The sequence below is a fragment of the Galeopterus variegatus genome, unplaced genomic scaffold (genome assembly GCF_000696425.1).
Source record: "Galeopterus variegatus unplaced genomic scaffold, G_variegatus-3.0.2 Scaffold3964, whole genome shotgun sequence".
NCBI lineage: Eukaryota > Metazoa > Chordata > Mammalia > Dermoptera > Cynocephalidae > Galeopterus > Galeopterus variegatus.
This window is the reverse complement of record NW_007730075.1, coordinates 32425-55237: the sequence shown is the minus strand read 5'-3', so window position 1 is coordinate 55237 and position 22813 is coordinate 32425. Positions and strand designations below refer to the sequence as shown.

Below are 22813 nucleotides of genomic sequence, written 5' to 3'. Positions count from 1 at the left end.
AAATTGTATATTGAAAAAAAAAAAAATAAAAAAAAAAAAAAAAAAAAAAGCATGTTCCAAGACCCAGTAGTGAGGACCCATGGGCTCCTCTGACTGCTGAAAATGCAGGATTTAGATGCCAGGAGGGCAGTGACAGGTGCACTGGGGAGAAGCAGGCAGCTGGCCACCAAGTGCCATGGACACTGGGATGAAGAGACTGCCTTTTTTCTAAGATTAGTGCAAAAGCAGCAAGTGTTAAGTCCAGAAGGTACAAGAAACTTAAATAACTCAACAATGAAAAAAAAAACAACCCACAAATAATTCTCTTTAAAAAATGGGCAACTGATCTGAATAGACATTTCTCAAAAGACATACAAATGGCCAGCAAGTATGTGAAAAAATGCTCAACATCATAAATCATCAGGGAAATGCAAATCAAAACCATACTGAGATATCACCTCACCCTAGTTAGAATGGCTAATATCAAAAAGACAAAAAATAACAAATGCTGGTGAGGATGCAGAGAAAAGGGAACTCTTATACGTTGTTGGTGGGAATGTAAATTAGTGCATTTATTATGGAAAACAGAATGGAGGTTTCTCAAAAAAACTACAAACAGAGCTACCATATGATGCAGCAATCTCACTATTGGGTATTTATACAAAAGAAAATGAAATTGGTATGTTGAATGGATGGATACCTGCACTCCCATGTTTATTGCAGCACTATTCACAATAGCCAAGATGTGGAATCAACCTAAGTATCCATCAACAGATGATTGAATAAAGAAAATATGGTATATATGCACAAAGGAATAATACTCAGCCATAGAAAAATTCTGTCATTCACAGCAACATGGATGAGCCTGGAGGACATTGTGTTAAGCAAATGAAGCCAGGCACAGAAAGATAAATACTGCATGATATCACTTATATGTGGAAGCTGGAAGCGTTGATCTCATATAAGTAGAGATTAGAATTGAGGCTGAGAAGGTGAGGGGAGAGGCGTGATAGTGAAATGTTGGTTAACTGATACAAAATTACAGCTAGATAGGAAGAATAATGTCTAGTGTTCTATAGCACTTTAGGGTGACAATAATTAACAATTTATTGTAAAATTTCAAATAGCTAGATAGAGAATTTTGAATGTTCCCAACACAAAGAAATGACAAATGTTTGAGGTGGCTAATATGCTAATTACCCTTATTTGATAATTACATATTGTATACATGTGTCCAAATATCACAGCGTACCCCATAAATATGTACAATTATATGTCAATTAAAATAATGATAATAAAATAAATTTAAAAAATAAGGGCTCTGAGGAGGGGATTGACACTCATGTTTGCATTTTTGAAGGATTGTGTTTGCTGATTTGTAGATATTGGGCTAGAATGTTATAAGACCATTGGCAGGGAGAACTGGACAATGGTTCAGCTGAAAAGTGGCAGTGGTCTGGCCCAGAGGGCAGGTCTTGGCGATGGACAGAGTGAATGAAGTTGACAGATTTGGGAGGAGGCCTTACTGGTCAGGACTCTGTGAGTGAATGGATATAGGAGTAAAACGGGAGGACTTCTCAAGATTGAATTTAGCAATCTTTAAACAACAGTAACATCAGTAGCTGGAGCAGAAAGGATGGATGCCAGAAGAAAGGCTGGTCTGCAGAGGAATCCATGTAAGGCTACTGGAAGTTTTTATTGCAGTGACTGTTTCTTGAGTAAATACTCCCTTTCAGAATCATATTTAAGACTATTAAAAACGCATATATACAGGAACTTTTGTATATAACTTTAAAAAGTACAAAGATTTCTTGTATCCCATCTACAGATCCAGAATTTTTATCCAGGTTAAAAATTCCTGCCACATGTATCTAAGTTAGGGCATTCTGTATGGAAGCCATCCATTGTAGCACAAAGAAAACCAAGTGTGAGAGTCATGGACCTCTAAATAGGTGCAATTTCTGTGGGACTAGGGCTCTAGAGGTGACAATGTATAATGATCTGTGCCTTTAAACATCCAGAACAGTAGGGAGGGACACATACCCTCACTCCTAACTATTAATCAGTCTTTCTAAACAATAGACTTCGTAGGCAAGAGAAACCAGATATGTTCTTTTGTAAAGTGTGTTTACAGGTAATAATAGCACAGATGTCATTAAGCACACCCAGTCATCTCTTTGTAAATAACCCCCTGGTTCTGTGAATAGCCATCTAGTGAATTACTAACTTTTTAGAAAGTCTCTTTTCCTTGGGTTTCTTAGGAAACACTATCTCTAGATGAATCAAAGTCCCTGTGAAGTTTATTGATTCATTTTTCATTGTGATCTCTTCTTTCGCTCTTTCACCTTGAATTCAAATTCTCCTCTAGATTGTACATAAGAGAAGTGAAGTTCTCCAAGTTGGTGGACAACCTGATTTAAGGAGTGTTTCTTTGAGAATCTGAAGAAGATTATAAGAGTCATTCACAAGTTTCTTCCTCTCCAGAACTTGATGAATATTGTTCCCTTACCTTGCTCAAGTGTTTCTACACAGGTCCTGAGCTTCTCAACAAGTGATACTGTGTCTTCTGTTTTCGATGGTTTTTTTGCTAGATGGGGGCATTCCTATTAGGAATGCATCAGTGAGGCAAGCAGGTTCTCTGAATGGGTTAAGTTTTCTGGAGAATATAGCCCATGCATCCTGGATGTCTCTCACTAACATTACAAATGATTAGTTTGTTTTATTTCCTCTTTTCCCTTCTGAAAATCTAAGAACCAAGCTGAACCATCAGGCATTTTCCCACTGGCTTTAGTGCCATTTCTTTTTCATACTTCTCAGGGTAAAGTCAAACACTGCTCAGTTGTCTGAGAGGGTGGGCGTTTGCCAAAGACTGTTATCTAAACTTTTATCCCTGTGTGTACAATAATTTTATAAAATTCCCTATCAATTTACTATAAAGTTTTGTAAAGAAAACTATTGGGTACATTTCCTGTTGTAACTATCTATATTTGTTGTCTGCTTTTATATTACTTACACAAATTACACAAATCTGGGGTCATTTTATGATACAAAGAACCTAAATCCTGCCCTTCAACACTCCCTCACCCCTTTTTAAAACTTACTTTAATCTTTTTTTCCCATTAATTATATTCTTCTTCCTCTGGATATATTTGTAGTTTGGCCACTCTTTTTTAAAAAGTACAAGCTTTTCCTTCTGTGTATGTATACATGGGCATAATTTGATAAAAGGAGCTAGTATGAGCACCCGGATTTGATTTTAATTGTACCCAATTAGTGTTAGCTAATAATTTGTTAGGGAGATTCTTTATGAAAAAGGCAAAAGCATGTATCTTTACTTTTAGAAAAAAACATGCTTAAGGCATATTAGTTTAATCTATAGGGATAAAATGAAAGTCAAAAGTTCCTAGGGAAATCAGATAAAATAAATTAACTCAACCTGTATGCCTAATATCAATAGATAGATAAAATCTTCTGGGGGTGAATTGAACACAAACACACAAAATTATCCTGTATGTAAGTTACTTCTATGTTCTAAATAATTTGGGAAGACTAAACCTTTCCAGTTTATGAAAAGTGTGAAAGGACTTACCTAGTACTTAATATCTTCTTTTGAAAAATGAGGCCATTGGAATATATTAGTATTTTCCAAATTGTGAGATGGGACCTATTAGTGGGTTGTTAAAGTAGCTTAGTGAATTTAGTATTTATTTAAAAAATGAAAATGGATAGAATAGAGAAAGGAAATATGAGTGCATCATTGGTAGTATGGAGAAGTATTTTTTGTGTGTAAAATTCCTGTTTCAGTTTTGAATATATGTTCTGGATCTCAGTATAATAATTATTTCTCAGTTGGGGTTGCAAATTTCTGAAGAGATGTATGCTAAGTCCTCTTCAGTTCTAACATTCTAAGATACTATATTGGTCTTTTTCCAAGGTGGGTCTATAGCTAATTTGTAGTTTGCTTTGAATGGGAATCCTGCCTACCTTTGCCAAGAGATATGTTTGAAACCCTTACTCAACAAGGCTTGCTCCATTCCAGGATGCCTCTATGCCAGAGAGAACAGCATTTCATTCACTGTGGCTCATCCCAGAGTCAGGGAAAGAGACATGCTACCAGTTCCCAAGACAAAGTGCCTCCTCTCTGGCTTTGAGACACCATAATTGGTTGTCACAGCCAGAGGGTGAATGCAATATATGCATACACATTACATTTAATTTTTAAACATCTAATTTGTTTTATAATTATAAAATGGTATTCAAATGGTATAAAATGCATGGCATTAAATGTTTCATTAATATTTTTGTGCATCTCTTGGGTCATTGTGTTGACTCAGGGAAGCAGTGTGTCGTACAAGGCACATGTTAGCTGGCTCACTCTCTACCCTTTTCTATAAGTACTTTAAATCACTTCACAATGCAAGGAAAAATGACTTGTGAAACCAAAGTCTAAAAAGACGGGGGAGGAGCAATCGCAGTGCTGAGTGGTGTCTGTGTATTAAGGACATAGCTCTGGGCTCACCAAGCAGAACGTGGAGCAGCCTGAAGATGAGGTAAATATGCAAACACTAAATCGTACCTTCCTTGAAATGATTTTTGTAGCTGGTGATGACTTTACACTTCTCAGAAAGTATGGGGGAAAGCATTTATTTATAACCAAAGGAAAGGGGCAATGAGAGATGCTTTGATGTGGGGGGTAAGTGGGGGGCGGGAGGCACAAATTTAATACAAGGCAGCGTTGTTCTCTTTGCAGCTACTGAGTGAGCTGTTTGATGTTGTGGAGAGCCATTCCTATTGCCAGTTTTTATTGCTAGGTTAAGGTGAGTACTGACAGATGACAGAACTAAAACTGAATGAGTAATTTGTAAATGCTTACAAACACTTAAGGAGAAATTGTGCCACGCAGCATCAAAATTTAGATCTTCTTTTTCAAGGTTATGTTTCTATCTGGTAAATTAGAAGAAAAGATGCTAGACAGGGAATCAGAAAAATTGTGTGTTAATTGTAAATTTGATGTTTTCTAGCTGTGTGGACTTCAGCAAGTCATGTAACCTTACTAAGCTTACCTCAGTTTGCCCATTTGTAGAATGAATTTGGGGACTGATATTTTTCTTTTCAAATCTATGACTATTCTTTGAGTTAAATCCATATTTCTCAGAGGGGGAAGAAAGATAATATTATTGAGTAACTTGTCAGAATAGAGGCTTTATAGTCATTGTCACATGTAATGCTCACAACAATGTAAGGTATCTGCTATAATCTCTATTTTATATTTACAGGTTCAGAGAAGTCAAATAAATTACTATGTATGTATCAAAAGGCAAAGTTTATACTGGGACTTAAGTTTTTCTGCTTTAAAATCTCTCCCTTGCAAAGATCCATGATTGCCCATTTCAACCGATTATCCCTTAAGCAGAGCAAACATGCTTCTTGGATTCTGTGGATCTAATTAGAATTATCTGCTATAGCCAGAGAATGGTTTTTGATTGTTGGGTGGTCATGTAAGCTACCAGGGATCAGGCTTCTCAAACAGTGGAGTGAGGGGAAGAAAAACCAATGGGTCAGTGTTTCACAAACAGTACTGTGTCTTATATTTATTTCTATTTTCTTGTGACTTGAACCCCATCGAACCCCCACTTATCTCCCTCCCCCCAAGTTATATGACATTCTCAGTTATATGAAATTCTAGTCATATGACATTCTAGTCATATGACAATGAGGCAGCAGAGACACATTGATATCTTTAGCTTCTGGGTTGATATGAAGAGAGTGATATCTTTTCAAGCACGTGGTAAAATTCCTAGTCCCTATGAAATGTCCACCAGCCAGCCAGTCAAATTATTTAACCTGGCTCTTCTCTGTGCAGGAATTCTTAAAGCCATTTTATTGGAACCATGTCCCTAGGCTGGGAAAGTTGCTGGGGGGTCTCTGGATATTGGCAAGTCATAATACAAATTAAATCTTTCAGAAGAAAGAATTACGACTTTCCTGCTAATATTCTCACCCAAATCCAGCAACCATGAGTTTTGCTTTTCATGTGTTTCTTAGGAAACTTACCGTAATGAGTCTCTTTCCCCTTTTGAAACACAGAGGAGATCAAGACATTTTTCTCAGACGTCTTGGCTTTGATAGTATGAGGTGCTCCATTTGCAACAACAGCAGAGGAAGAAAGGATCACTACAATTCTAATATCTTAAGGGAAGCCCTTTAAAGTATCTGCAGTGCCATATAAGATAATAATACAGCCACCAAAAATATAGACTTGCAGTCTCCAACATCCCAAACCCTGACCAGGTGCCCTAAGCACAGCCAGGGAGAGGGTGAGGTAAACAAGACTCCCAAGTGTGCAAAATTTAAGGAGGCACTGACTCTCAGGTGTTGGACCTGTACTTGTACTAGCACAAGTACAAGTGCCTCCTTAAATTTCACGTTAAGAGTAAATTCTTAAAGAGCCCCTCTCTCTCACTCTCAGGGTCTTGCAAGCACACAGGTGACTAATCAAAATGAGTGCTTTGTTAAATTTTGTGCCCTAGGGTCTTCCCTAATCCTAGTACCAGCACTACAGTGGCTCTTCAAAACAGCCAGCCCTAGGAAAGGGAAATTTAGAATACATTTCCGCAGTATCAGGGCTCCTGTTTGCTTATTCCACGTGGCACTGACTTCAGTGCCAGGCACCAGGCAGAAGCAGAAATATTGAGCTTTCTGAGTTATCCTCTAGCTTTATTCTTCCAGATAATGTCCAATGCAAGGGGGATTCAGTGAATGAAGCAAGGAAGGCAGGAATGCCCTTCTTTCTGGAATTTCTCTTTTGCATGGCTTTACAAGCTCCTTTGGAGAGACTCAGAGTTTCTATGCCCTGGTGTGGCTGGGAGAAGTACTTGAGGAAGGCACCACGCCATGGCAAGCTCTGCCAGTCCTGCAGACCCTAGTACAGGGAGCTCTATGTTCCTCGATAAATATTTGAGTATGATTTCAAAGAAGAAAGTGGAATAATCTAACTTGCTTAGTTATATTTCTTCCCCTTCTTAAAAACATATATAAAGTAACGCTCTCCATCATTTATGCTGATGGTGCTGCTGCGAGGAGATGTGCACTGAGATGTCTTTCCAGTGGTGGTAATGGGTTTCGGCTGGAGCATCCTTACTCTCTCCTTCAGTTCCTTTTCTGTACACTTTCAAGACTCAGCAAGGTCATGATTCTATCTGGATCAAAACTATTACCTTGTCCTCTTTATTATTACCTTGACCAAGTAAACTAACCTAAACCAACAACAACAATGATAACAACAACACTTACTGCCATACCTGACCACCTACTATATGCAGGCACTGTCCTGGGAACTCTACAAACACTGCATAATTTAATCATTGCACTAATTCTGATGGGAAGTCATTATTTAAATGGTTTTGCAGAAGAGGAAATAGAGGCCAGGAGAACTTAAGTAACTAGTCCTAAAGTTTGAATGTGGCAAATTCCAAATTCATTTGATTCCAAAGTGTGCATTCTTTTTCCTTCCGAAAAGCCCCTCTGTGAGCATTTAGGTTGACAAAATAGAAGTAACTCTTGCCCTAATTTGAAATAAATTGCTGAAGAATGGTGTTTCAACCTGTATTTTTGTTGTTGTTGATGCTTGCTTTGTATTCCAGACCCTAGGTAGAGGAATGGGCTCACTCAGTGCAGCAAATGCACAGTTCTGCTTTGATGTCTTTAAAGAAATGAGCTATGACCACATGATTGAGAATCTCTTCTTTTCTCCTGTGGCTCTCCTGTCTGCCCTGGCTGTAGTGCTTTTTGGGGCTAGAGGTGACAGTGCATCTCAGATGGAAAAGGTATGTTACAAACACACTTTCATCCATGTCTAGAAGGCAATTAGGTGATAAGTTCAAACACTGTTGTGTATGGAGATTTCATAGACACTGAACTCTGTAAACACAAGAGACTGTCCACCTTCACTTAAGGTTTCCTAGGAAATTGCTTCTTTAAAAAAGGGTTGTAAAAAGCAAGAGTTCTTATAGCTCTGTTTTCAGGAGCAGGGGAAGAAGAGACATAACAGAGACCTGAACTCAATGATGCACTCAATGAGGACAACCTGTCCAGGGGAATAATTAGGAGTCCCCACCTCCACCGCCGCCTGTGCATTTTTAGCTTTTCAGAGCCTTCCTGCTATGGGTCAGTATCCGAAAATGCTTCCTGAAGCATTCTCCCAGATGAGACCTACCCCTTCTCATGTGTTCTGTTTCCTCAAAACACAACCTTGTGCTAGGTGAACTGAAAGAAATCTGTTTTAAGATGCAAATGGATAACCCAAGTCAGATAATAAGAATACATAAACTGTTCAGGATTATGCTAAATTGTATCCTGTGCATAGTAAATGTTCAGTGACCAGCACTTAGGAGCACTTTTGAACATAGTTCAAAAACTATTTTGACTGTTCACTAAAAAATTGCTGGTTGAATAAATGAATGACTGTGGATTACACTAGGAATATTTCACAAGGCTTCTGCTGTCGAGAAATTATAAACTCCATCTAGGAGCTTATAATCTAAGGGAAGAATTTACAATCTGCACGATTACATTTCCAGGGAGGTCACTAGTGCTTTAACTCAACTGAGAACTTCAGGTGAGTGAAAGAAATATTTCTTAGTAGGGATCCTTCATCATGACTTAGTCCATTCTCCTTATTGTAAAGAAAACGATTAACTAGTGGAACAAGTTTTCTCTCAATTTTGGATTTAAACTGGAAATGAATATAGCGATATTTTTAATTACAAGAAAAATTAAATGCGAAGCTTTGTGTTTTCTATTTGTTTCTCTTTTTATGCATTGGAAGAATAGGTCCCAAGTGGCTCAACCATTATAGGTGTTCAGTAAATTCATATTTGTGGTGATGGAGACATAGTTGAGATCGAGGAAACTGTGGGAATCTTTACAAGTCATCTTGGGATGTGGATACATAGGGTAGAGTCACCTCTTCTTCACCCCCTTTCTTCAACACGAGAGACTGGCTAGTGGCTCTGTCTACACTTGCTCATGCTTTGGGTTTTGCAACCAGAAAGATGGCATGGCTCATGGTGCTGAGGACACAAGTCAGGCAGAGAGTCTGGAGTGGAAATAATTATTTCTCTCTTCTGACAACCAAGCAGCCTGAGTTAGAAGAGAATCAAAATATTCCAATTTTTTCTTCTCTGCTTTCCATAGAAAGTGGAGAAATATCCTTCATATTTTCATCCTCTTAATGATTCTCTCCTAAAATATCCAAAGACTGAGCCAAATGCTCAGAATGCCCTGTTCAATAATTGCACTTTCTTTCGATGATGATGATGATGGTGATATTGGAAGTAACATCAGGGGTTGCCAGTTATTCAGTTCCTGGATTATGGAATAATATTATTTTTTAGCATATAAGGGACATCAGGGAATCTCAGAAACAAAAAGCCTCATAAAATTCCAAGTCTCTACTTTGTGATTAAATCTCCATTGTTAACGCAGCAGGCAACAGATTGTTCAGTTTCTCTGAAGTCCTCCAATAAGGTAAAACTTAATGGTATGAAGTAGTTTATAACAAACATTCAAAGAGCTCTAAATGTTAGAAAGTTTTTCCTCAGAGTTTCCCAAGAGGGCTGACTAGAGAGGTCTGGTGCTAGTCCCCTCCCCATAAAAAAGAGACTAAAACAACAGACAAACAAAGATATTTTTACTGGAACGACTGAGGAAACACACTGCAGAACACCAGGAGAGTGATGAGATCCTTGTGGAAGAAGGGAACGGCACCACAGAGAGCAGAGCAGGGCATCCAGCCTCTGCCCCTCTGCAGAGGCTCAGAACCAGGAGGAGAGGAAGTAAACTGCAGGAGACCCCAGCTGTTCCCACCACCACCACAGACGCCAGTGATCCCGCTTCAAGAGAGTCCCCCTATCTTTTCGGGACCCAAGTGCAGCTGGAGAGTAGCTGGGAGTTAGTTATGAGCTACTCTTACAGTGAGCCTAAGGAGATTAAAATCCCTCCTGCCCTGAGCAGCAGAGACATAGCACCTTCTGGGAGTCAAAACCACAGTGGGATTGCACCCTGCCCTGGACCCAGTGAATCTGACTCTCTTTGTCTGGAGACCCTGCCTATATTCTATGATGCTCACACAGGCGCTGGCGGGACCAAGGTACAGGCTGCCTGGAGCCTAGGACAGACAGAAAGACCAAGACCCCAGCAACTGAACCCATGCAACATCCCCTCCCCACAGACAAGCGAGCAGGCTTACTGAGCAGAAAAATCTACCGAGGTGCAGCAGTACCCCACATTCTTGGCTTGCCTTGGCTTACATGGGCACTGGCAGGACCACAACTGCAGCTATCTGGACCCTAGACCGGACAGAGGGACTGAGACCCTGGTGTCTAGGTCCATGTGTCCCTCCCTGCCCCTCACCTTGAGTGGTCAGGCTGAGTAGACAGGAGGGGATCATCACATATTGTACACAAGTACTGATAGTCAACTCTGTACCCCATAAATATGTATAATCAACTATGTTTCAATTAAAAAATAAATTTAAAAAAGAATGTTATTTCTCACCTTGAGCTAAAGTCTACCTCTAGATAACCATTGCTCCATTATCATTTTTTCTGTTCTTAAAAGACACATGCACAAAAATTAAGCCCTCTTCTATGTTTATTTTAGCAGAGTTATAATATCTGCTCTCTATTTATTGCCTCTTTATTCCACTTTCATACTCAGGAAGCACACAAAACCTATTAAAAACACTCAGCCTTTAAATGTTTGAAGAAAGTTGCAGTGTTTTATTTTGATTGTTCTCAAGGTTTTATTTCAGCTGCTCATAACTCAACTTAGGAAGCTATGGTTACACCTCATCTAAGTCAATAGTTGCTTTGTGACTATAGGACTGTAGAAAGTGTATTAACTAGTAATGAAAAAAATAAAACAAACTACAGGAATCTCAAAAGGATACAGTGAGCATCAAATCAGATAATGTTTTTGAAAGTAATTTAAAAGCAATCACCTGTGATATGAATGCAAGTCATCATATTTGTATAATCAGTGAGTAACAAATAATATTTACTGCCTGCAAATGATACCAAAATTATTCATTTAGTCATACAATCATTCTTTCATTCTTTATTCAACAAATATATACGGGGTTCCTATTATGTTTCACAACTGGTAATGCAGGGATTGACAAAATTGTGACAACACAAATGACCAAGCTTAATGATTTAAAAATACCCTTTTCAGCCTTCAACTTGTAGTCTATTGGAAGCACTGTACAGATGATTATACATACGCCAGCATATGGGTTAGTGCCTACTCTCCGTTCCTAACTCTCTAACACTCAGAAGCTGCCTAAGAGTACTTAAAAGATTTTGTTTTCAAACTCACCTTCCTTCTTCGAAATAATATTATTTTCTTTAAATGAGGAGCAAGACTAAGAAGCAGATAAGGGAAAGATGGAGTAAATAATAGAGAGTTTACAAAAATGTAAAGGCCATAACATTTATAGCAAGAAAATGGTTTACTACTCTTTTGTCTCTGTCTGGTATTTTGGAGTTGCATTTGCAAAGCCTTTGAAAATAGTTCTTTGTTTTCCTTTGTAGGTGCTCCATTTGAGTGAATTAACAAGAACTACAAATTCTTCAAATGCAAAGGTACATATTGTTTCTGCTTTATTTTTTACTTCTCTTATGGCAGTCCGTCTTTAGTCCATAAGGACTACAACTTTATGGAAATAAATTATTTATTCCAGATGTCCTTTGAATCTAGAAAGTAGATACATACACTCAAACGCCTATTACCTTGCTTTGAAAGTATTAATTATGTTGAAATTTGAAAACAAAAGGTGACAAAAGGAAAGCTGTCAAAAAAGTTGAGCTGCACACAGTTAGTCTCTAAGAAGAAGGGCTATTTTCTCCCATGAGCAGTAGTGCAGAAGGGGGACTATTCTCAAAGACATTTCATAATGGAATCCCAAAAGCCACCCAGAGAGTAGAAGTGCTCCAACAGTGCTTAGAATATAATGAGTGCTCAATAAATATGAACTCTTTTTTTCTTTTTACCGAGGATCAAAAATTATAAATGAATATAGGAATATTAATCACAAACACACAAAAATATTTTTTGAAAATGTAATTTCATAAAGATTTTTTTCCTGATGTCAACTGTTCTCAAATTAGTATGTCACAACAATAATATTATGCACTCTGGGCTGGCTGGTGGAGAAGACAGGATGAGTTTGGACTAGGGCATGGACTGTAAGTGTAATTGTAATATGCTGATGTGGTGCCTGCTCTCCACATATGATCAGATTGTCAAGCTGCACGTTTTGGTGAAAGGTAAAAATTTCAATATGTGTAAATAGTGGAATGAGTAGTTTTTCATTCTTTTTTTTTCTTCCTGAAATAGCAAGTCCTAGTGCAAACTTGAGAGCCTCTTGTTAACCATACTAGAGTGCTAGTTACCACAATCCCCTATCTCAAGAGTTTTCTAACTATCTTAGTGCGAACAAGATACAGAGGTCCATTCACACATTCAAGCATTCCTCTCTGAAATCAACAAGTCCAGCAACAGTCAAGTTCACATGGCAAGTGGAATTTTTGCAGAAGAAGCCTATCCATTTCTCCCGGTGAGTTAAAATAAAACATTTTTTTAAGTAAGATATAAATCTTTCTTTTCTGTCTTTATTTAATCTATCCTAGCATTGTTTCTACTCAAAACTGTAGGAAAATAGAGATATTATAGATAGATAGATGCTATATAGAGAATATGAAATATATTTTATATGTTTATTTTTATTTCATATGAAAATATAAAAGGGTTTAGAATTCTAAATTTCAGATGTTAATTTCTAGCAATTTTAATAATATTTAACAGGTCCAGGTGAAGAATAAAAAGCGTAAATTTTACATAGTTTATGATTAAAAACAACAACAACACTGACTAATTTTTGATATTGGTAATAAAAGGGGAATTGATATCTTAGAACACTAGACTGAGGACACTAATTATTCTAACTCTGATTATCTTAATTATACAGTTATGGATATAGGGTACAATCTCAGAGTCTGAAAAGAAAAAAAAAGTGTTCTTATTGAAATAACATTCTCTAGTAAGTTATGCATTTGCTTAAATATCTGCCTCAAACATTAAAAGGGGAATTGATATCTTAGAACACTAGACTGAGGACACTAATTATTCTAACTCTGATTGTCTTAATTATACAGTTATGGATATAGGGTACAATCTCAGAGGCTGAAAAGAAAAAAAAAGTGTTCTTATTGAAATAACATTCTCTAGTAAGTTATGCATTTGCTTAAATATCTGCCTCAAACATGACGAAGGTATATAATTTGATTAATTGTGTCTGGTCCTGCATTATGATATTTTACTTATTTCTCCCTGTATTTACATATAATTTCTATAATGTATGGTCTGAATGTATTAAAATCATAATTTATTTGCTATATCTCTTTTTCTATGTTCACTTTATAGAAATATTTAGACTGTATTGAACAATTACACAAACTGAAACCTGAAAATTTAGATTTTAAAAATAACATAGAAGAAGCCAGAATGCATATTAACTTATGGGTTGAAAACAAGACAAAAGGTAAGAAGAAAGCTAAGATTTCTAATCCTTGTCCTCCTCTTCCTTCTCCTTCTTTTTGAGGTGTAAGTTGCATTCAGAAAATACTCAGATCATGAGGAGTGAGGATACTTAGCCAGTTTTGACAAATACACATCAAGACAGGGCATACCCAACAGCCCACAGAGTATCTCTTTGCCTGTCCCAATCAACCACTTCCAAGCAACTACTGATCGAATTTCTATTACCACAGATTAGCTTATTCTAAAACTTCAAGTTAATGAAATGGTATAGCATGTGCCTTTTTGTGTCTTTTTTTATACTGAGCATATTAATTTTGGAATTAACTTATGCTGTTGAGCATTTCAGTGGTTCACTTCTTTTTACTGTTTTGTATATACCACAATTTTTTTACTTCATGAATATATCACACTTTGTTTATCTATTCTCCTGTTGATTAGCTTCTGGGTTGTTTTCAGTTTGGAGATACTAAATAATGCTGCTATGAACATTCTTGTAGAAGGCTTTTTATGTACATATGTTTTCACTACTGCTGGATAACAATCTAGCAGTGGAATTGCTAGGTCAAAGGGTACGTGTAAATGTACATGTTAGAAATTATGCTAGATTTTCTCAGAAAATTATTATTGTTCTTTTTTTTTAACATTTGAGTTTTGCTCCATCTGGAATCCAAATTATTTTTATTGTAAGTATTTTACTGAAGGTAGAGAGACAAAGACATATTGACAGTATAACATTTATTAATAGTATGATGAGAAAACTTTATCCACAATTTTGTATGTTGCCATTAAATAGGTAGATGGGTTATCTACTCACTCTTTTTAATTCTGCATTTTACATTAGTCATTTATTAAAGTACTGTGAATACATATTTGCTCAAAAGTCTTTTTGGCTCATCTGTAGATACTGAGCATCAGTTAGTTATACCAGTTCAAAAATAAAAGTAAAATTAGTAAAAATAATTAATATTTTATGGCTGATCAGGTATGACCTTACTCTGTTTCTCTTCCCAAAGGTGAAATCAAGGGCCTATTATCACCCAACAGCCTCACATCTTCTGATCAGTTGGTGTTGATCAATGTCATGTCCTTCAGAGGGAACTGGAAAAAAGCATTTCTGAAAGACCAAACCAAACCAATGGCTTTCAGGTTGGATGAGGTAGTCTTATGGCTTAATTTGTTTTTCTGTTAAAGGTAATCCTAAAAGATTTTGGCCTTAAAGTATGTTAAATTATTCTTTGTTTTTAAAAAATCCTCCCTTTTATTATTATTATTATTGGTGTCTGGCTAGTACAGGGAACTGAACCCTTGACCTTGGTGTTACAAGGCTGTTCTCTAACCAACTGAGCTAACCAGCCAGCTCAAATTATTTCTTGCTTTAGATAGACAAATTAACTTCCATGTGACGATCCTAGCTCCACACTCAATAAAAAGCAGGTTATAACATATTTATATATGTATAACATATTTATTTTGTTGTCAAAGCTTTCTATTAAATTCTCCACAGTAATTACCTTCTAGAAAAGTAGAGATGCTATTTTTAGCAATACAGTTGTACAATTAAAAACTGGTATAAAAGATAGACCTTGAAAGTATTTAAAATAGGTTGGGGTTAGGACTCAGCTTAAACCATTGTTAAGCAACTCAATTATTGCAAACTAGAAATAAAGTCAGGTAATGGGAAATAACTCCAATAGACAAATCAAGGAACTAACTGGCAGGCCATTTGTAAAATGGGTATGATCTTAAGAAGTAAAGCACAATGGATAAATGAGGTTCACAGTCACATAGAAGGTTCCAGGTTTGCTACTCTTCTACCAGCCTCAGTCTTCCCAACTTCTTTTCTTAGTGCCCAGTAAGTGTCCCAAATATCAGGTCACATCCAAAATAGGACACATTGTTTAATAAGAAAGAATAGATTTGTATATAATAACTAAATCACTATGTATTTACTCCAGCCCACCAAGAAATGTTTGAAATTGCAGGTAAATTAAAAATTTGTTCACATCAACTATAAAAATAATGACTATATTTTTAATAAATCCTTTTCATGTAAAATAAATAGTGAATGACTTTAAGGAGAAACACAAACCTCCAGCCAAACACATTATTCATATCTAGAAGTTTCTTGTAAGGTCTTTCACAAGAATATTGCCATCATATTTTGAGGTTATAAAATAAATAGTGAAAATACAGATGTACTTTTTAAAAATGTAGATTCCGTGGCCATCCTCCTGGAGATTCTGATTTACAAGAAGGGCTTGAGTATACTTATTTTTAAATAGCCTCTCCAGGTCCTTCCAAGGATCAGCCCAGTTGGGGAATCACAGTACAGTACATAGTAAATGGAATGAATATTTTAGAAGGATTCGTAAAGAGATACTTAAAAGGGTAAGCATTCCCCACAGCAAACAGATTTGCTAGAAGAAAGAATTAAAGCAGAATCTTTTATTTCACAGTAAAATTTCATCCATTTGGTTTACATACACAGCGCAGGCATCTTTAACCTGCTAGCTAGCATTTCAAAGAGGAAAACATAAAATATGGTTAAGGTCATGACTAAATTTCCTCATTATGAGAAACTCACCTAGCACTTTGTTATATTCTTAGCTATTTTGTAACTCTAAAAAATGATCAGAATCATCTCAGTGCTGGAGATTAGCCCAGATTAGTCAGATTTTACTTGAGCTGGAGAGATTTCAAATTATGTTCTTGAAAGGACCTCTATGACCTTTAATAATGGCTATCCTGATAAGTTCTTATGGTGTGAGTATTTCTCAGCCCTTCGAAGTGAGTGAATTGCTTTTGGGAATCAAAAAAGTACATGTGAATAAGAATAATACATTGGGAGACATAAAAACTTTGTACTTCAATAGGGGCTTTGTTTAGGATTCTCTCTCCTCCCTGTTCCTCCATGCGCCACCCCCACTTTAAATCATCTCAGTAATTATCAACCATAGATATTTCTGTTGAAAGATGGATAGATTTTTTTTTTCATCCACTGTAGGCAATTTCAGAGAATGGATATAAAGATAAATCTTCCATGCCTTAAATAGAAAAAGTAAAAGATTGGCTTTGACATTTCACTGCTTTTGCTTTTGTAGTCTCAGAGCAAAACTGTGCAGATGATGTGGCTGCAAGGCCACTTTAGACTGGGCACCATTAAGGAGCCTCCCATCCAGGTCCTTGAGATGCCTGACTCAGAGGATCACCTGAGTATGATCATTGTCCTCCCCAGCAAGGACTTCAGCCTGGGACAGGTAAACCACCGAGTCTCTGCACCCATAGCCACAAGGAAAAAGACTCTGTGCTTGAGAATGACATATGTAGAAAGCTTGAGGATTAAAATAATTGCTCGCACTAGTACTTAATGCAATGTCAGGTCCATCAAAAAAAAAAAAAAAAAAAAAAAAAAAAGAAAAGTAGAACTCCTAAAGTAAATGTCCTCACACTAGAATTTGTTGCTTGTACTCTTAAATGTTTTAGGTGTTCAAAGTATAGTCACATGCATTTCCTTATTTGGTCCTCACAGGTTTTGTTGTTGTTGTTTTAAGTGCATTTTTTACATACAAGCATTGCACATCGGTACCTCCTTTAGACCTGCCACCAACCAACTTAATCTATTTCTAACACCAAAAGCCAAAATGTAGACTCAATACTCAGTCTTTGCCTTTTGCTTGTTTCTCTGGCATGTTCCTGAGTCTCACGTGGACACATCTATTCCACAGTGTGTTCTTGCTCTGAGAATTGGGATAGATATAACAACTCCTCAGCAGCTTTCTTTAAATCCCTGTCTTTCCTCTTTTATTCTGCTTTGTGTGCTCCTCTGTAGCTCTGCATTTCTTACCCCTGCTTCTCTCCTGCTGAGGACCTCTTATCCTCCCCTTCCCCTTTTTTCCATCCTTAGTGGCAGGGGTGCCCGCTGATTCTATGAGGCAGTGAGGCAGGTACTAACAGCCCATTTGACAGAGGGAGAAACCTGAAGACCAGGATATTATATGATTTGCTCAGGTTTTCATAGCATTCACCATATATCATGGCATCTCAGAGCTCTGGTCTCTGGCTTCTCAGTCCCCTACAGGCTTGGTGTTACATGTCTACTCAGAGTCACTAAGACCATGGCTGAAAAATCAAAGTCTTAGCTCTTATGCATAATTAGGTGTATTTATATATAAACAAATAAACAAATGTAGAAATAATATGATTACTATATGCTGTGAAGAAAAATAGGGGATGGAAATGGGATAGTGACAGCATTTGGAAAGCACATATTTTATATAGGACTATCAGGGAAAACCTCTTGGATGAAGTGAGATATGAGTTATTATGCCTGATCAATAATGATTAACGTTGAACATTATTACTACTAATGGCTTCCTTGCCCGTGGTTAGACAGTGTAGGAGCCCTGCATTTGCTGGTAGCAGAAGTGAAACCTGACAACAATATTGCCACAAATTCACTGTAGGTCCATGGGTCATGCATTTAACTTCTCCAAGCCTCATTTTAATCACATAATGCAGAGGTTAAAGTAGATGGTTTCTAGAGTTCTTTTTAGTTTTTAAATTTGATAATCTTATGAAAAATTAATAAAATGGATTTATCAAATATAACCTACATAATTACATTATCAACTCTTTGTATTTGCACTTGAGGCATGAAAATGGAGCATTTTAGAACAATGTTAAGATCTCTGAAAAGTGGGCAAATTCTGAAGTGCAATTACAGTGTGATAAAATAATTTTAGAGAGGAAAGAATGGAGGGGAGATGAGTCTAGATCTTCATAGCCAGCTAATTTTCTCATGTTAGAATTCCTAACATTAATTCACCACTGTGGATGAGGACAGTTATCCCTGGTTTTGTCAGTGATTATGAGTTGAAAGTGGTTACTCAGTAATATATGGTGAATGCAAAGCAAATTCTGTGCAACTAGCCTTTTTCTTTCTTTCTTTTTTTTTTTTTTTGCTTGATTTTGCATTGGCTAGTGTCTAACATGCCTACTTCCCAGTAGATTCCATCCCCCAAATAGTCTAAATGAGTCACTGAAAATATGAACCTCCTCACAGTAAGAACAAACAATGAGGAAAAGCCAGAAAAGATTTCGTGTGGTGAATGAGGAAGAATAGAGCAGTGATTTCGGGAGTATGTTGACTGTATTAAAATATTTGGTTGCTGTATGGAAGAAGGAATGGAATAATTTTGTATGGCTCATAGAGGGGAAACTAAAACTAATAGGAAGAAATTACTGGGAAGAAGATTTCTGTTCAAAGTGGGAAAGCTGTTCTTTGTAGGCTGAGCTCTGTCACTGTGGAGCCAGGCATTTATAGAGGTTTTTATAAAGAAATGGCCACTGATGTAAGGACTTCTCAGGTGCATGCTGCATTGGGTTACAAATGCTGGAGAGGAGCTCCTCTCAGGTCTCTTTCAAGTTTAAGATTATTTGATTCTAATCATCTGGAAATGTTACTTGGATATAAATTCAGTCTGTATGGATACTTAACTAATGAGGATTTTGGTTTGAGTTGAGGTAGAAAGTTATATTGGTCAGTCTAGAATTATAATTTATGTTTTCAGAATTGAAGGATCTCATATTCCAAAAATGTCTGTTAATGTGGCCAGTAGAAAAGGGTAGGCACTTCTATAAAGTATACAATAATAATACATAAGTTGTGCAAGTTATAGAGAGATCATAAGAGGGAGAAAAGGAGGAATTCCCCATGATGGTTTTTTTCCAGGTGACTCCTCAGATGGTGTTCCAAGGCATAGATTTGAGGGCTACATGCTTCAATTACAATTCTTTGCACATGGCTGCATTTTCTCCACTTTACCTGACATGTGAGACATAATGCTTAGAATCTGGTTTTTAAAATGATAAGAAGCAGCTTTACCTGTTCATAACGTCACATCCAGCTCTCAGGATTTTTCCCATTTTTCTATATTTTATTTTCTAAATAAAATTCATTTGTTTTTTGCTTCCTGCTTTCTTTCCAATAGATTATCAAGGAAATCACTTATGAGAAACTAAAAAACTGGATAGATCCAGCCAACATGAAAGACATAGCTGTGGATCTGTACCTGCCTCAGCTCAGACTTGATGAGTGTCATGGAGATCTAACTTTCATACTGTCAGCTTTGGGGATGACTGATGTCTTTGACCACTCAAGGGCTGACTTGTCTGGCGTAACCACAGGAGGACGCCTTGTGGTCTCCAGGATAATCCAGAAGGTCATGGTAGAGGTTACTGAGGATGGTTCAGAGTCAGCACCTACCAACCAAACAAGCAAAGTTGAAAATCCTGAAATCTTCAAGGTGGATCATCCCTTTCTCTTCTTTATCCTACACAAGAAAACCAAGATGATTCTTTTCTATGGCAGAGTCTCCACCCCTTAAGGAAGGGAATACATTTATATTCAAACAACTTTCTGATTCTTCACATTAGCCGAATTGTATGAGATTGTAGTATTCATTCAATGCAGGTGCAACTGCAAGGGATAGACCATGCTTCTTAGCAATGTTTTTCTTCCATCTGTGTCATATAGAATATCCACCCCATTTCTCCTTGGTTCAGTTTACACTGGTTAAAGTTATAGCATGGCATTCACTATACTTACTTCAAAGTTAAGATCAACGTCACTTCTTTCTTAGGCAGCTTGTAACTTACTCAGAACCCCATTCATGGTTTATCAAAACTCAGAATGCTTTTTTCCAAAGAAACAATCTTATTCAGTGTGATTAATTTACCAAGTTAGTGTGCAAAATCGTGTTTATCTCACCTGAAGCTGAACTAATGATATTAGTAAGAGGAGCTAACCTTCATTGAGTATATGCTGTGAGCCAAGCACTCTGCGAAGCATGTGACTTGAAAGACCCACTTTAATTTTCACCAAAACCCTGGTAGACACTAATTATTGTTTTCCTAATTTTAAAGATGGAAAACTGAGACTTAGATTCAGTAATTTAACACACAAGTGGCAAGTGACAAGAATGGATTTTCAAACCCTGAAGTTTTGATGTAAGATCTCAACTCTTGATCACGATCCAGCCCTGTCTTATTTACAAGTCTTCATTCGGAATCACAGAGCCAGGGCCTCTATGGTAGAAGATAAAAATAGGGAGAAAAAAGAAGAGAGAAGAGAGTTATTTTCCTTTTCTGTGTATATGATCAGGCACTGTTTAGACATAACACTTGTGGAACATTTTCAAGTTTACCATAGTTTCATACTTGAAATCATTTAATAGGCAAAACATGTTTTTATTTTTAGCTCATTCTTTTTCCTGTGCTCATCTCTTCACTTCTTAATTCCCACGTTCTTGTTGTCAAGCTCTTCTTTTTCCCTGCCTCCAGGTGCTCACAGTCCCTCTCCAGGGGATCCCATTGAGAACATGATGGAAAAACCACTGGATTTGGTGTCAGCAGATTTAAGTTGAAATCCTGACTCCACTTCATAGTTGACAAACTTGAAAAGGCAGTAACCTCTTAGAGCTCAAACTCCTCCTCTGCAACATGGACAATCCAATATTGTCCCCTTCACAAAGCTGCTGGGAGAATCAAAGTTGACATAAAAGAAAATGCTCGATAAGTTGTTAACTTTATAATTTCATGCTGCCCAAACATGCACCTGTCTAGGAGCACTGTACAAGGAGCCCAAAGGATTTTTTGGGTCATCCCATCTTTCCATCCTATCTCTGTTTATGGGATGAATTTTACTGCTGCTTCATGTTGTCTAGAGGCCTTATTATCTAATGTTAATTACTTACTCTTGTGATATAATTTAGCAGTCATTCTGCATTTCTGGTGGTTTTATCTGGTGGGAATGATTCAGAGAGGCAGTTTTGATTGTCTCAGATTTTTAAAATTTGAATGTACCTCTATTTTTAAGTAGATTGGGGACAAAGTCCAACTCACAACTAATTCAATCTCTTTGCTTATGTCAGAACTTTAAAAAAAATTTTCCATTCAACTTTAAATTTACTGATACAATAAATTTAATATTAATCACTCCCTTCACTCATTTGATTGGTCTCTCTTGTCAGGTGAATCATTCCAGTGATGCCTGTTCAGTGTCATAAGATTGTTTCTCAATTCCCTCTGCCTCACAAATTAGATTTTAATAGCTTTAGGTGGGATATAGCAATTATATTTTGACAGAACTGAAAAAAACCTGTAATGTCTAACTACTTAAAAAATATTGGTAATATTATACTGTTAAACATTTACTAGGTGCCTACAGTATTTCTCATTGAGTAACTTTGCGTGCGCTATGCTATACAAGTGACTTGGTACACCCTAATAATACATTCTCAGAATTTGTTGTAACAACATCTGAGTCACCATAGTTTCCAAAATAAGTACTTCCAGAAGCAGCCAAGAAGATACAAAAAGACTATTAATGAAGGCCAAGCCAAGGAAAGAAAAAAAAAATGGAGGACAGAAGCCAGGGGAAAGTACACAATATATTGAAATATTTCAACTTTTTGATTTTCTCATATTAATGCTGAGGGATTTTTTTCCTTCTTTTAAATAATCTTACACCCATGCCCCTGGTTATCTCTGTAGGAACATGAAATAAAATCAAATAAAAATGTTATTGGGGGAAGCAGGACTCATATAGTTATGGTAACTACTTTCCACACAAAAAAAATTAGAGTCTAATGGTTAGTTCAAATGAAATGCACAAAGGCTGAATACTAAACCATTCTCTAATGTAAACACAACAAATAAGCAAAAAAGAATAAACAGATTCCCAAGAATTGAATTAGTAAAAACGATACACTTCAGGAAAAAAGTACCCTTCCCCAAAGCTTTCCACTGCCAGGGAGATGTTTCTGGAGGTTGTGGCAGCTGGCTCTGCTGAAGGGAAGGTTGGTGGCCATAGAATGCCAGCCCTGGCTCTTCCCAACAAGTAGAATCATGAAGCTTAATTGGCCATGACTTTTTATGTGGTGCCTTTGGTTTCAGTCACACACAGACACACAGACACACACACACACACACACGCGCGCGTAAATATTATTGATAAAAAGAAGAGATATTAAATAATTTTAGTACTTCTTTCATGAAAGAAGTCATAAAATGCATGAATTTGTCTCTCAGTGAGTCCATTGATTATCTTCTTTCTTAATTCTACATTGGGTTTTGTCACTAGTTACCTGATCAGGTACCCTGTTCCATTAGCATTTAATTCTCTTCTAACAGTTAAGCCATTCCAATTTTTTTCTTTTTGTGGGACTTGTAT

The 22813-nt window shown here is 36.9% G+C and overlaps 1 protein-coding gene across 1 annotated transcript; it reads left to right on the top strand.

Annotated features, from left to right (window-relative positions):
• The first annotated feature begins 7637 nt into the window (after positions 1–7637).
• LOC103601968 (ovalbumin-like) lies at positions 7638–19967 on the top strand. The gene is made up of 7 exons (XM_008586370.1): positions 7638–7805; positions 11574–11624; positions 12473–12598; positions 13465–13582; positions 14595–14737; positions 16683–16838; positions 19572–19967. The coding sequence occupies exons 1-7, from the start codon at positions 7638–7640 to the stop codon at positions 19965–19967; spliced, it is 1158 nt and encodes a 385-aa protein (XP_008584592.1).
• The last annotated feature ends 2846 nt before the right edge of the window (positions 19968–22813 follow it).